Source organism: Portunus trituberculatus, chromosome 1 (assembly GCF_017591435.1).
Source record: "Portunus trituberculatus isolate SZX2019 chromosome 1, ASM1759143v1, whole genome shotgun sequence".
Lineage (NCBI taxonomy): Eukaryota > Metazoa > Arthropoda > Malacostraca > Decapoda > Portunidae > Portunus > Portunus trituberculatus.
This window is the reverse complement of record NC_059255.1, coordinates 5,620,248-5,635,247: the sequence shown is the minus strand read 5'-3', so window position 1 is coordinate 5,635,247 and position 15,000 is coordinate 5,620,248. Positions and strand designations below refer to the sequence as shown.

The 15,000-nt window shown below is 37.8% G+C and overlaps 1 protein-coding gene and 2 long non-coding RNA genes across 10 annotated transcripts in view; 2 read left to right on the top strand and 1 right to left on the bottom strand.

Annotated features, from left to right (window-relative positions):
- The window catches only part of LOC123519331, a 16,991-nt gene extending 15,142 nt beyond the window's left edge, over positions 1 to 1,849 (bottom strand). Inside the window, exon 1 of the long non-coding RNA XR_006678995.1 lies at positions 1,495 to 1,849. This is a non-coding gene — a long non-coding RNA (uncharacterized LOC123519331). The remainder of the gene's footprint in view (positions 1 to 1,494) is intronic.
- LOC123518304 (bifunctional 3'-phosphoadenosine 5'-phosphosulfate synthase-like) overlaps positions 1 to 10,515 on the top strand; it is a 22,384-nt gene extending 11,869 nt beyond the window's left edge. For 3 of the 8 annotated variants that reach the window (XM_045279351.1, XM_045279230.1, XM_045279443.1), the window contains exons 2-11: positions 2,727 to 2,847; positions 3,691 to 3,911; positions 5,438 to 5,576; positions 5,971 to 6,089; positions 6,462 to 6,659; positions 7,020 to 7,221; positions 8,073 to 8,166; positions 8,545 to 8,680; positions 9,068 to 9,191; positions 9,833 to 10,515. In XM_045279351.1, the coding sequence (XP_045135286.1) occupies positions 2,727 to 2,847; positions 3,691 to 3,911; positions 5,438 to 5,576; positions 5,971 to 6,089; positions 6,462 to 6,659; positions 7,020 to 7,221; positions 8,073 to 8,166; positions 8,545 to 8,680; positions 9,068 to 9,191; positions 9,833 to 10,284 (1,806 nt within the window). In that variant the 3' untranslated portion in view covers positions 10,285 to 10,515. Of the gene's footprint in view, positions 1 to 2,717; positions 2,848 to 3,690; positions 3,912 to 5,437; positions 5,577 to 5,970; positions 6,090 to 6,461; positions 6,660 to 7,019; positions 7,222 to 8,072; positions 8,167 to 8,544; positions 8,681 to 9,067; positions 9,192 to 9,832 lie in introns of all 8 variants that reach the window. The other 5 variants (XM_045279304.1, XM_045279086.1, XM_045279599.1 and 2 more) reach the window with 3 other exon arrangements.
- A 4,080-nt stretch (positions 10,516 to 14,595) lies between these two features.
- Positions 14,596 to 15,000, top strand: part of LOC123518174 — a 1,996-nt gene continuing 1,591 nt past the window's right edge. Inside the window, exon 1 of the long non-coding RNA XR_006678707.1 lies at positions 14,596 to 15,000. This exon is cut by the window's right edge and continues 166 nt beyond it. This is a non-coding gene — a long non-coding RNA (uncharacterized LOC123518174).

The following is a 15,000-nucleotide window of genomic DNA, read 5'->3' as shown; positions in this document are numbered from 1 at the left end:
ACCCGCAATATTACCTTAGTTCCCCTTAAAACTGCCTTAAAATACCCTTAAAAACCCTTAGTATCCTTAAAAACCATTAACACTCCCTTAATTGCCCTTGAACCACCCTGAAAGACCCTAAACACCTTTGCTAACCCTTAAAACACCCTTAAAAACCCTTAGAATACCCTTAACTACCTTTATAACTTTCATCACTCCCTTAATGACCCTTAAAACACAATTGAAAACACTTAAACCCTTAAAAACCCTTAGAATATCCTTAGTAACCCTGAACACCCGTAATTACCCTTAAAAACCCGAAATACTGCTTTGCTAACCCTTAAACACCCTTAAAAACCCTTAGAACTCCCCCTTAAAAACCCGTAGAACTCCCTTAAACACCCTTAAAAACCCATAGAACTCTCTTAAACACCCTTGAAAACCTTTTTAACTCCTTAAACACCCTTAAAAACCCTTAGAATTCCTTAAAGACCCTTAAAAACCCTTGGAACGCCTTAAACACCCTTAAAACCATTAAAGCATTATTTAAACCATTATAACACCATTAACATACCCGTATCTCATCCTATCTCTTAGAATACCATTAAAAAACACCATTGGTAGACTTTAAAAGCATTGTATACCTTAAAAACCCTTAAAACTCCCTTATAACCATTAGAATTCCTTTAAAACACCCTTATTTTGCTCCTATAACATCTTGATCCTCTTGTTACCCATTAGAATACCATTTAAAAGGCTCTTGATATGCTTAAAACTACTAGATTCTTTTAAATTACTATTGAATGCGATTGGAATCCATTAAATTGCACGTTAATGGTGTTTGAACCTGTATGTCGTTATTAATGGTTATTATTATAATTATTATTATTATTATTATTATTATTATTATTATTGTTAATTTGTATATTTGTGGTGTTTTAATATTCTCTCTCTCTCTCTCTCTCTCTCTCTCTCTCTCTCTCTCTCTCTCTCTCTCTCCTTCCTTCCTTCCTTCCTTCCTTCCTTCCTTCCTTCCTTCCTTCCTTCCTTCCTTCCTTCCTCTCTCTCTCTCTCTCTCTCTCTCTCTCTCTCTCTCTCTCTCTCTCTCTCTCTCTGACCCCCGTCCAAATATCTAACACATACCGGTTTCCTCCTCCTCCTCCCTCCTCCTCCTCTGCACAGGTGTGTGAATCAAGCCACGTCCTTACCTGTATTCGAGACACACACCTGCTAAACGGCTGTCATTCACCAACACCACCACCACCACCACCACTACTACTACTACTACTACTACTACTACTACTACTACTACTACTACTACTACTACTACTACTACTACTATTAACATTATTATTATTATTATTATTATTATTATTATTATTATTTCTATTTCTACTACTACTACTACTACTACTACTACTACTACTACTACTACTACTACTACTACTACTACTACTACTACTACACGCATTTTATAGGAATTCACAACGGAAATAACTGCAAACGTATATTAACCTCTCTCTCTCTCTCTCTCTCTCTCTCTCTCTCTCTCTCTCTCTCTCTCTCTCTCTCTCTGATGATGTAAACAAAGGTCATTAATTCATATTGCCTAACAGATTATCGTACCCAAGTGGCTGTTATCGTACACGTGACTATCTATCTCTATCTATCTATTTATCTATCTATCTTATCTATACATGCTTTATCAAACGTTCGCCTATTTTCTTGACTATTATTGGCTCAAGGGGAAAGGATTTTAGATTTGTAAGAAAATATAAAATGGAACGGAGCGAAATTTTTGACTATCGTACCTCAGTTGCCGGTTTGTGTATTAAGTTTGTTTTTTATATATATATGTTTAATTAATGACGTGGTTATTTATTTATTTTTTTTTATTTTATTTATGTTTTATTGTATTGTGTTTGTTATGATGTTATGTTAATTTTTTATATATATATATATACTACTACTACTACTACTACTACTACTACTACTACTACTACTACTACTACTACTACTACTACTACTGCTACTACTATTTCTTCTTCTTCTTCTTCTTCTTCTTCTTCTTCTTCTTCTTCTTCTTCTTCTTCTTCTTCTTCTTCTTCTTCTCCTCCTCCTCCTCCTCCTCCTCCTCCTCCTCCTCCTCCTCCTCCTCCTCTTCTTCTTCTTGTGTTTTATATTTTATAGCAAACTTATGTCGAGAGAGAGAGAGAGAGAGAGAGAGAGAAGCACAGTTATATCCCTTGTATCTTCCTCTCCCTCCCCCTCTCTCTCTCTCTCTCTCTCTCTCTCTCTCTCTCTCTCTCTCTCTCTCTCTCTCACACACACACCGTTACCCATCCCTTCAATTAGGTGGGTCAGTAGAGAGAGAGAGAGAGAGAGAGAGAGAGGGGAATAGGTAAAGGGTCAGTGCTCTCTCTCTCTCTCTCTCTCTCTCTCTCTCTCTCTCTCTCTCTCTCTCTCTCTCTCTCTCTCTCTCATTTTTCCTTTTCCCTTTCATGCCTGAGAGAGAGAGAGAGAGAGAGAGAGAGAGAGAGACACAAACAAACTTAAACACACACACACACACACACACACACACACACACACACACACACACACACACACACACACACAACACACCAAAACACACAAAACACCCAAAACACACCAAAACACACCAAAAACACCCAAAAACACCCCAAAACACCCCCAAACACCCCAAACACCACTTCTTCCATGCTAATTCGTCTTAGTCTCTACAGAAAGCGACCAATGTGACCTTTCAAGTGAACCATGTCAGCAGAAACAAGAGAGGTCAGGTTTTGGGACAGCGTGGCGGATTTCGAGGCTGTACTGTCTGGTTTACGGGGCTCTCCGGGGCTGGTAAGTGAGAGGGAGTCGTCATTAGTCGTATTCCCGTCTCTAGGGGTCGTTCAGTGGGCGTGGGAGTGGGCGGTGTGGGTTTAAAATGGGTAAATATGAGTGTTTTGTGGGTGTGAGTGGTGTGGCGTGTTGGAATAAGTGAGTTTGGGTTAAAATTTATCCGTTTTCTTTGTTCGTATTATTATTATTATTATTATTTTTCGTATTTAAAATATTCATACATTTTATATTACTTAATTATATCAGTTATATTTATTACCTAAACTAATTTGTAGCGATTAGAAATTCTCTCTCTCTCTCTCTCTCTCTCTCTCTCTCTCTCTCTCTCTCTCTCTCTCTCTCTCTCTCTCTCTCAAGGTTATGGAGAGGAAGAGGAGGAAGAGAAACTGATTTAATGCTCGTCATGCCTACAGAGAGAGAGAGAGAGAGAGAGAGAGAGATTTGTTTGTTTCTCGCTCTCTTATCTTTCAACATGACTTGTGCATCAGTTTATCGATAAAAATGCTTTATCTCTCTCTCTCTCTCTCTCTCTCTCTCTCTCTCTCTCTCTCTCTCTCTCATCGTGACTGGCACATCAACAAAAAAATAACTCTCTCTCTCTCTCTCTCTCATCGTGACTGGCACATCAACAAAAAAAAATAACTCTCTCTCTCTCTCTCTCTCTCTCTCTCTCTCTCTCTCTCTCTCTCTCTCTCTCTAATGAATACAAAATCTATCTATATTTATTATTAACACTCTCTCTACACCTCTCTCTCTCTCTCTCACCGAAACACACAACAACAATACTTGACACCCCAAACACCACTCTCTCCCTCACACTCCCTCTCTCTCTCTCTCTCACAGGTAAGACCACAGTAAGCTTTGCCCTGGAAGAGTATCTGGTCTCTAAGGGCATCCCAGCGTACTGTCTAGACGGAGACAATATGCGCCACGGTCTTAACAAAAATCTAGGTTTTTCTGATGAAGATCGAGAGGAGAACATCAGGAGAGTGTCAGAGGTTGCCAAACTGTTTGCTGACTCTGGCGTGGTTGCCCTGTGTTCCTTCGTGTCCCCGTTCTCTAAGGTGGGTGATTTTGTGTGTGTTTTGGGGTGTTTTTGAGTGTTTTTGGGTTTTGAGTGTTTTGGTGTGTTTTAGGGTGTTTTGGGTAGTTTTGGGGTGTTTTAGGGTGTTTTGGGGTGTTTTGGGTGTTTTGGGTGTTTTGGGGATGTTTTGGGTGTTTGAGGTGTTTTGGGTGTTTTGGGTGTTTTGGGTGTTTAAGGGTGTTTTGAGTTGTTTGGTGGTGTTTTAGGGCAATTTAGGGAGTTTTGGGGTGTTTTGAGATGTTTTAAGGTGTTTGAGTGTTTTTCGGTGTTTTAGGGTGTTTTGGGTTGTTTTTGGGTGTTTAAGGGTGTTTTGAGTTGTTTGGTGGTGTTTAGGCAATTTAGGAGTTTTGGGTGTTTGAGGTGTTTGGTGGTGTTTTGAGTGTTTTGTGGTGTTTTGGGTTGTTTTGGTGTTTAAGGGTGTTTGAGTTGTTTGGTGGTGTTTAGGGCAACCCAGGAGTTTTGGGTGTTTTGAGTGTTTTGAGTTTTGGGTGTTTTGAGTGTTTTGAGGTGTTTGAGGTGTTTTGTGTTTGGTGTGTGTGTGGTGTGTTGTGTGTGTGTGTGTGTGTGTGTGTGTGTGTGTGTGTGTGTGTGTGTGTGTGTGTGTGAATAAATTAATTACATTTGTGGTTTGTGTAGGTTATTGAAATTATGAGAGAGAGAGAGAGAGAGAGAGAGAGAGAGAACATGACTAAGCAAATATTAAGTCCATTTTCCTATGCTTGTGCATGTGTGTGTGTGTGTGTGTGTGTGTGTGTGTGTTTTGATGTGTGTGTGTGTGTGTGTGTGTGTGTAAGAATACTTTAGAATTTACCGAAATATAGTACTCTCTCTCTCTCTCTCTCTCTCTCTCTCTCTCTCTCTCTCTCTCTCTCTCTCTCTCTCTCTCTCTAATCAGGCATTAGTCATTAATCACTTACAGGTGTTTGAATGAGAGAGAAACACTTGTGCTATGGCTCTCTCTCTCTCTCTCTCTCTCTCTCTCTCTCTCTCTCTCTCTCTCTCTCTCTCTCTCTCTCTGAAAATGTGATCCAGGCGTTCATAACTACATTGTATCATCTTAATTTGTTTCTAACCTTCTCTAATTCAACTAAATTCTCTATTACACTATTTAATGTCGTATTTCATCATGTAATCCCTTTTATGACAACCTAATCCCTTTTAAAGCTATCCAATTCTTTATAAACCACCTGAGTCCCATTTAAGATTATCCTAATCTTTTTAAATGCTTCCCAGTCCTTCTAAACACTACCCAGTCTTTTTGTAACCACCAGTCTCACTTAAAACTGCTCAGATCATACTTAAATTACCTTAATCCTACTTAAAACCACTCAGATCCACTTAGAACCTTCCTAATCCTACTTAAGACCATCCTAGACCTACTTAATATGACCTAATGATCTTTAAAACACTCAAATCCCTTTTAAAGTTCTCAAATCCCCTTTAAAAGAATCCAATCCCTTTTAGGAGAATCCAATCCCTTTTAAAACAATCCAATTCCATTTACAGGACAGGTTGCAGGCCAAAAAGATCCACGTGGATGCCGGTTTGCCCTTCTTTGAGGTGTTTGTGGATACGCCCTTAGAAGTGTGTGAAGAGAGAGACGTAAAGGGACTGTACAAGAAGGCCAGGGCTGGGATTATCAAGGGTAGGTGGTGGTGGTGGTGGTGGTGGTGGTAGTAGTAATAGTAGTAGTAGTGGTGGTGGTGGTGGTGGTGGTAGTTATTATTATTATTATTATTATTATTATTGTTGTTGTTGTTGTTAATGTTCTTCTTCTTCTTCTTCTTCTTCTTCTTCTTCTTCTTCTTCTTCTTCTTCTTCTTCTTCTTCTTCTTCTTCTTCTTCTTCTTCTTCTTCTCCTCCTCCTCCTCCTCCTCCTCCTCCTCCTCCTCCTCCTCCTCATCATCATCATCATCATCATCATCATTCCTTTCTTTCTATCTTTCTTTCCTCGTTATTTGTCCTGTTATCTCTCTCTCTCTCTCTCTCTCTCTCTCTCTCTCTCTCTCTCTCTCTCTCTCTCTCTCTCACACACACAGGTTTCACAGGCATAGATTCGCAATATGAGAAACCAGACACTCCTGATGTGGTGCTCAAAACGGCTCAATGCTCCGTCAACGAGTGTGTGGCGCAGGTCCTGGACACCCTGGAGGAGTGGGTACGTGTGTGTGTGTGTGTGTGTGTGTGTGTGTGTGTGTGTGTGTGTGTGTGTGTGTGTGTATCTCTCTTCTTCTTCTTTTACACAAGAAAACAACTTAAAAACCACAAAACACCCCAAAACACACCAAAACACACCAAAACACACCCAAAACACACCAAAAACACACCAAAACACACCAAAACACACCAAAACACACCACAAAACACCACAAAACACCCCAAAACACACCAAAACACACCAAAATAGTTTTCTTCTTTTCTAACCTCTTCCTCCTCCTCCTCCTCCTCCTCCTCCTCCTCCTCCTCCTCCTCCTCCTCCTCCTCCTCCTCCTCCTCCTCCTGTCTAACCTAACGTACCCTAAACCAACAGGAGGTGATCCCTAAATCTGCCAACGAGGGGGTGAAGGAATTGTTTGTGGCAGAGAACAAGCTGAGCCAGGCCAAGGAGGAGGCTGAGTCACTGCCCTCTGTCACCATCACCTCCCTGGACCTTCAGTGGCTCCAGGTGCTGTCTGAGGGCTGGGCAACACCTCTGGCTGGCTTCATGAGGGAGCAGGAGTATTTGCAGGTGTGTTTGGGCTGTTTGCATTCCTCAAAACACCACTTAAGTACCCAAAATATCCCATAAATGCAGAAAAACACCCCAAAAATCTACAAAAACACTCTGAAACCCACAAAAACACACCAAAATACCCCATAAATGCACAAAATACTCTTAAACCCTCAAAAACACCACTCAATACCCCATAAATGCACAAAAAACACCCCAAAAACCTACAAAAACACCCAAACCACCCCTCAAAATGACAAAAACACCCTAAAACACCCTTAAAACACCCCTAAACCCACAAAAACCCACAAAACACACCAAAACACACAAAACACCACCAAACCTAACCTAACCCAACCAAATCTGCCCCCACATCAGTCACAACACTTTGGCTGCCTCATGGACAGTGGAGTCTCGAACCAGTCTATCCCCATCGTCCTCCCCATCACCTCAGCAGACAAGGAACGGCTGGACGGATGCTCTGCCTTCACCCTTCGCTATGCCGGCCGCCCTGTCGCCATTATGAGGAAACCTGAATTTTACGAGCATCGGAAGGAGGAGAGATGCGCCAGGCAGTTTGGTGAGAGAGAGAGAGAGAGAGGGTAGGAGAGTGTGTGTGTGTGTGTGTGTGTGTGTGGGAGAGATAAAGAGAGTAAGAGAGAGAGAGAGGGATGGGAAGGAGGGGTTATGTGTTTGAGTGTGCTAGAGATAGAGAGAGAATATTGATAAGAGAAAGAGAAAGTGAGAGAGAGAGAGAGAGAGACAGAGAGAGTATTGATAAATGAAATGCACACACACACACACACACACACACACACACACACACACACACACACACACACACACACACACACACACACACACACACACACACACACACACACACTACCATATAGCCCCAAAAACATTCCAAAACACTCCTAAATATATCAAAAATTTACAAAAACACCTAAAATGCTAGCTAATAATAGTAATAGTAGTAAATGAAGACACAGGATACACTAGGCTAAATTTAGATCCACAAAAATGCCATAAAACACTCAAAAACACTCAAAAACACTCAAAAGCACCCAAAAACACCACAAAACACCCAAAAACACCCAAAAACATCCCTAAAACATCCAAAACACCCAAAAATATCTAAAAACACCCAAAAACACCCAAAATGCCCCAGAAACACTACAAAACACACAAAACACCACAAAACACCCAAAATGCCCCAAAAACACCACAAAACACCACAAAATGTCACAAAACACCACAAAAACACCCAAAAACACCTCAAAACACCCCAAAAACACCACAAAAACACCCCAAAAAACATCTCAAAACACCACAAAACACCACAAAACACCCCAAAACCTAGCCTAACCTAACCCAATCTGTCCCCACAACATTAGTAATAGTAGTAAATGAAGGCGTGTCTTACAGGTACCACTTGTCCTGATCATCCGTACATTAAGATGATTAATGAGAGTGGTGATTGGCTGGCTGGTGGTGACATAGAGGCCCTGGAGCGAATCAGGTGAGACAGAGAGAGAGAGAGAGAGAGAGAGAGAGGTTTAGATGTACTATATATATGTGTATGTTTGTATGTGAGAGAGAGAGAGAGAGAGAGAGAGAAAAATATACTGTTTATTTTCTCTTAATTAAAATTGTTACGTTTAGAGAGAGAGAGAGAGAGAGAGAGAGATATGATATTATTCTCTCTCTCTCTCACTCTCACACTCACTCTCACTCACACTCTCACTCTCACTCCTTTAAAATTTCACCGTGTGCGTCATATTTTCTTCATTTCTTCATTTCTGTCTTTAAAATCTACCTCCTTTCTTTAATGCCTTCCTTGTTACTGATCTCTCTCTCTCTCTCTCACTCTCTCTCTCTCTCTCTCTCTCTCTTGCAGGTGGAAGGACGGTCTGGATGAGTACCGTCTGACACCCCTAGAGTTGCGGGCTCGGTTTAGGGAGATGAATGCTGATGCAGTCTTTGCCTTCCAGCTCAGAAACCCTGTGCATAATGGCCACGCTCTCCTCATGCAGGTTTGTAGTAGTAGTAGTAGTGGTGGTGGTGGTGGTATGTGTGTGTGTGTGTGTGTTTTTTATTTATTTATTTATTTATTTTATTTTTTTTTTTCTATCATTTGTTTGTGTGTTTGTGTGTTTTTTTTTTTTTTTTTTCGGTGTTTCTTTCTTTCTTTCTCTCTTTCTTTCTTGATTTTGCTCTTTCTCGTTCTCTCTCTCTCTCGCTCATTCTCTCTTTCTCTCTCTTTCTCTCTCTCTCTCTCTCTCTCTCTCTCTCTCTCTCCCTCTCCCTATCTATCTATATTTTTTCCCTTCCTTGTCTCATAACCTAACCTAACCTAATATCTCTCTCCCTGACCCTCTCCCTCTCCCTCTCTCTGACCCTCTCTCCCTCGCTCCCTGCAGGACACAAAGAGGCAGCTTCTAGAGAGAGGCTACCACAACCCAGTACTCCTCCTGCACCCTCTCGGCGGCTGGACCAAAAATGATGATGTTCCTCTCAACACCCGCATGCAGCAACACCACGCTGGTAAGATGAGGCTGGGTTAGGCTGGGTTGGGTTAGGTTAGGTTTGGATTAACCTAACCTAACCAAACTTAACCAAATATTTATCATCTCTTTCATCTCTTAGAAAAACAAAAAATATGTCTTAAAATGCCCTCAAAAGATGCCAAACTGTCTTAAAACACCCTCAAAAGATGCCAAACTGTCTTAAAATGCCCTTTAAATGTGTCAAACTTTTAAAATGCCCTCAAAACATGCCAAACTATCTCTAAATGCCTTCAAAACATGCCAAACTGTCTTAAAATGCCTTCAAAACATGCCAAACTGTCTTAAAATCAAAAGATGCCAAACTGTCTTAAAATGCCCTTTAAATGTGTCAAACTTTTAAAATGCCCTCAAAATATGCCAAACGATCTCTAAATGCCTTCAAAACATGCCAAACTGTCTTAAAATGCCTTCAAAACATGCCAAACTGTCTTAAAACACCCTCAAAAATGCCAAACTGTCTTAAAATGCCCTTTAAATGTGTCAAACTCTTAAAATGCCCTCAAAACATGCCAAACTATCTCTAAATGCCTTCAAAACATGCCAAACTGTCTTAAAATGCCCTCAAAACATACCAAACTGTCTTAAAATGCTCTCAACCTAATATTCCGCACCCCACAGTACTAAAGGAGGGCGTACTGGACCCAAACTCCACCGTGCTGGCCATCTTCCCCTCCCCGATGATGTACGCTGGCCCCACGGAAGTCCAGTGGCATGCTAAGGCGCGTATGTCAACTGGCGCTAACTTTTATATAGTGGGACGCGATCCAGCCGGCATGCCACACCCCGACACAAAGAAGGACTTGTACCATCCGCAGCACGGCAGGAAGGTGCTCACGATGGCCCCAGGATTGACGCAGCTGGAGATAATACCATTTAAAGTCGCTGCGTACGACACCAAGGCGCAGAGAATGGCATTTTATACACCCGAAAGGAAGCCAGATTTTGAGTTCATCTCCGGAACAAAAATGAGAATGCTCGCTCGAAATGGAGAGAATCCGCCTGATGGTTTTATGGCCCCTGAGGCTTGGCGTGTTCTTGCTTCCTACTACCAAACCCTGCCCAAGGAATAAGGTAGTAGTAGTAGTAGTAGTAGTAGTAGTAGTAGTAGTAGTAGTAGTGGTGGTGGTTTACGTACATGTTTACAAGTTTAAGTAGATTTGGTAGTGTTAAGATGAGAAATAGTAGTAGTAGTGGTCGGTTTGGGTGTTTAAATAGTAGTAGTAGTAGTAGTAGTAGTAGTAGTAGTAGTAGTTAGGTTAGAGTGGGGAAATTGTAGTAGTAGTGGTAGTAGTTTTGGGTGTTTAAATAGTAGTAGTAGTAGTAGTAGTAGTAGTAGTAGTAGTAGTAGTAGTAGTAGTAGTAGTAGTTCATATATATCATTCTTCTATTTTATCTTCTTCTTTTTCTCTATTTACAGTTTTTATTGCATTTTTTCATTCACTTCCGTATTTGTTAACCTTTTTTTATTTATTTATTTTGTTTATCATTATTTTCCTTTGTGTGTGTGTGTGTGTGTGTGTGTGTGTGTGTGTGTGTGTGTGTGTTTTGGGGTGTTTGCATTGAGTTTCTCTTGTTTATTCTCTCTCTCTCTCTCTCTCTCTCTCTCTCTCTCTCTCTCTCTCTCTCTCTCTCTCTCTCTCTCTCTTGTTATTAGATATATGAAAAAGTTTAAGATTTTTATATTAATTACTCTTATCTATATTTTTTTGTTGTTTTCTTTGATTTTTAATGTGAAATGAAATGAAAATGAGTGAAAAGATTTATATTACAATTCATTTCTCTTGATTTGAGTGATGAATTATGAAAAAGTTTAGATTTTTTTGTGCATTTGTGAATTCTATTGATTATATTTTGTTTTTGTTTATTATCAAGATGAAAAATTTATGAGTGAGTGAAAAGATTTATATTACAATTCATTTCTCTTGATTTGAATGATGAATTATGAAAAAAAAGTTTAGATTTTTTTATGCATTTACAAATTCTATGGATTATATTTTGTTTTTATTGTCAAGATGAAAAATTTATGAATAAGTAAAAGTTGTGTGTGTATTGTTAAGGCGAGTTCACACATAACCTTTTGCAACTGAACTTGCAAGTCAGTAGAATAAAAACCAGTCGCAAAACAAGACAGACATGTTGATCTTGTGAGGTGTTTTTGGGGTGTTTTGTGGTGTAAAGGGTCATTTTGGGGTGTTTAGGGATGTTTTTGTGGTGTTAAGGGTCGTTTTGGGATGTTTTTGAGGTGTTTTTGAGGTGTTTTTGTGGTGTTAAGGGTCATTTTGGGGTGTTTTGGAATGTTTTGGGATGTTTTTGAGGTGTTTTTGTGGTGTTAAGGGTTACTCTCCGCTGACTGTCACTCTTTCACTCTGCATTGGGTTGGTGGTGAGAACAAAACACTGGTTAGGAGTTAATTTGATGGCAATTGTACATAGCCGTATTAATATTAACAATTTTCTTATGAGGGGTGTTGGCGAATTGGTGTTTAATGAGGCCCTTGGTTGGCACTCTCCGAACTGTCGCTGCTTCACCCTCATCTGCATTTAATTTGATGGCCGTCGTCACCACCAGAGGGAGACATTTTGCGGGGTTGCTGTTTGTTTACATTCACTCCCACCAGCCAGTCGATTTTTTTCCAGTTGCTGTGTGAATGTGCTGCGACTAGAATTGCTCAGTTGATGCTTCTAGTGACTTGTAATTTCAGTTGTATGTTGATGTGTGAACTGACCTTTTAGTTGTTTTGTTTATAATTTAAGATGGATAATGAAATAAGTAAGGTTTTTATTGAACTAATTATTTTTTATCGTTATTTAAATGTGAATATGTGACAAGTAAAGATTTATTTATTTATTTATTTATTAATTCATTTATTTTGTGTTATTATGAATGTTAACTTTTTATAACTAATATTTTGTTCTTGTTTATTTGAAAAGTGAATAATGACAGATTTATTCATTTATTTTATTTATTTTGTGTGATTATGAATGCAAATTTTAATATAACAAATCTTTTTTTTTATTGTTTATTTAAGAAGTGTATAATAACAAGTAACAATTTATTTTATTTATTTATTTATTTTTTTTTTTCATGTGGTTATGAATGTAAATATTGAAATAACTAATCTTTTTTTCTGTTATTTAAGTGTGAATTATGAATTTATTTATTTATTTATCATTGTGTGAATCATTACAAGTCAATAATTAAGAGGAAAAATGAGAGTATAAATTAATTCATCCTTTTCTTCTGTTTATTTAAAAGTGAATAATGAAATGATTTATATATTTATTTATTTATTTATTTATTTATATTTTTTTTTAGTGAAAGGTTTTATATCACTTATCTTTTCATTTTTTTAATCTGAAAATGAATAATAAGTGAAGATTTATGTATTTATTTATTTAGTTAGTTCTTCATTTAGTTCTTCATCTTTTTGTATAGAATTGTGAGTGAAATCTTTGATGTAACTAATCCTTTTCTTTTGTCATCTGAAAATTAATGGCAAACAAATATTTTTATTTATTTATCTTTATTTATTCATTTATCCATTTCTCTCTTTTTTTTTATATAATTATGAATGAAAACTTTGATAACTAATTATTTTCTTCCGTTATCTAAAAGTGAACAAGCAAGGACTCATTATTCATCTATTTATCCATTTAATTCATCTTTTTTTATATAATTATGAATGAAATCTTTGATATAACAAAAATCATTTATACAACTAATCCTTTTCTTCAGTTACCTCAAAGTGACCAAGCAGACTCATTATTCATTTATTTATTCACCTTTTTTGTATAATTATGAACAAAAACCCTTATATAACTAATTCTTTTTATTTCTATTATTTTCAAAAGTGCATAACAAACACATTTATTCATTAATTTAATAATTTATTCATCTCTTTTGTATAATTATGAATGAAAACCCTTATATAACTAATCCTTTTATTTCTATTATCTTCAAAAGAGCATAACAAACACATTTATTCATTTATTTAATCATTTATTCATCTCTTTATATAATTATGAACAAAAACCTTTATATAACTAATCCTTTTTAGTCTAACAATCCGACATATATCAATTAATTTATCTATTCATATGTATAACTAATCCTTTTCTTCTATTATCTAAAAGTGCCTAACAATCCAACATTTATCCACGTATCCACTTATCCATTCATTTTAGTGTGCATGGTGTTAATATTAAGGCAGTTTCCATGAAGTGAGAACTGTGTTGCAGATTCCAGTGACTTTATAACGTTGGCAACACTGTGTTAATTCCAGACACTTCTTCTCTCCACTGTGGGCGTGTCTTTCAACCTATAGTAGTATTTAGTAAGTTAGCGTGTGTGTCTGTGTGTGTGTGTGTGTGTTTCATTTATATTTTATTTTATTTTCATTTTCATTTATTTATTTATTTTTTTCATTATTTGTCGTTGTTTTGAAAGGTTTAGTGTTTTTTTTTTTTTTTCCTTAAACTTTCTTTTTTTCATTTTCTTTCTCTTTTTTCTCTTTCTTTCTTTTTTTTTGTTTCCTCTTTCTCGTCCTTCTTCTTTCTCCTTCTCTTCTTTTTCTTCTTTTCAATCTTCTTTCTCCTTCTCCTTCTTCTTCTTCATTACTTTTTATTTTTATTTTTATTTCTTTTATTTTCTATCCATTTACAAAAGACCAGTGGTTGAAATGCACAAGGTATTTATTGTAAACCATTTGAGTATTAATAGTTGTTGGTGAATTCTATCGGTGACTAAATAAATGACTATCAGAGCCTCCTTGTTTTTACCTTGAGATTTGTGTACCATTAGACCATTTTATTGACATTAGGAAGGGTCTATGGAGGGCAGAAGATTAATGGCCACAGTCTTCACTATTTTAACCCCTTCAGTACTGGGACACATTCTTACCTTGAGACTTGTGTACCAGTAGACCATTTTATTGACATTAGCAAGGGTCTATGGAGGGCAGAAGATTAATGGCCATAGTCTTCATTATTTTAACCCCTTCAGTAGTGAGATGCATTTCTACCTTGAGTTCTGTGTACCATTAGACCATTTTATTGACATTAGCAAGGGTCTATGGAGGGCAGAAGATTAATGGCCATAGTCTTCATTATTTTAACCCCTTCAGTAGTGAGATGCATTTCTACCTTGAGATTTGTGTACCATTAGACCATTTTATTGACATTAGCAAGGGTCTATGGAGGGCACAAGATTAATGGCCACAGTCTTCACTATTTTAACCCCTTCAGTACTGGGACACATTTTTACCTTGAGATTTGTGTACCATTAGACCATTTTATTGACATTAGCAAGGGTCTATGGAGGTCACAAGATTAGTAGTTGTAGTAATAGCAGTAGTAGTAGTAGTAGTAGTAGTAATGGTAGAAAATTAAGAGGAAATTGCACTATCTAGTAAGGAAAATAATGACTAAGGTGAAGAATCATATAAAAACACTATATATTTATGTAATTCCATCTATATGTCACCATTTCCTCTCATTGTGAACTAGCACGACTCAAAAAGCGCGGGAAAAATGCGGTACTTGGCGCGGGCCGTGTTTACATCACCCAGACCGAGACCCACACTGATGAATAAACAAAATAGAGAAATATATGAAAAAAATAATAAACACTCTACAATAACCGCACAAATTATCCCATGTGGTAGAAAAAGAGAGAAAAATAAGAGAACTAATAAATAAACACCGTGAGAAGCTTAAAAAAAAACAACAACTTGAGACGGCGGTGGTGATACTGCGAGACACCGGGACACACTTAGACACACTGGGACA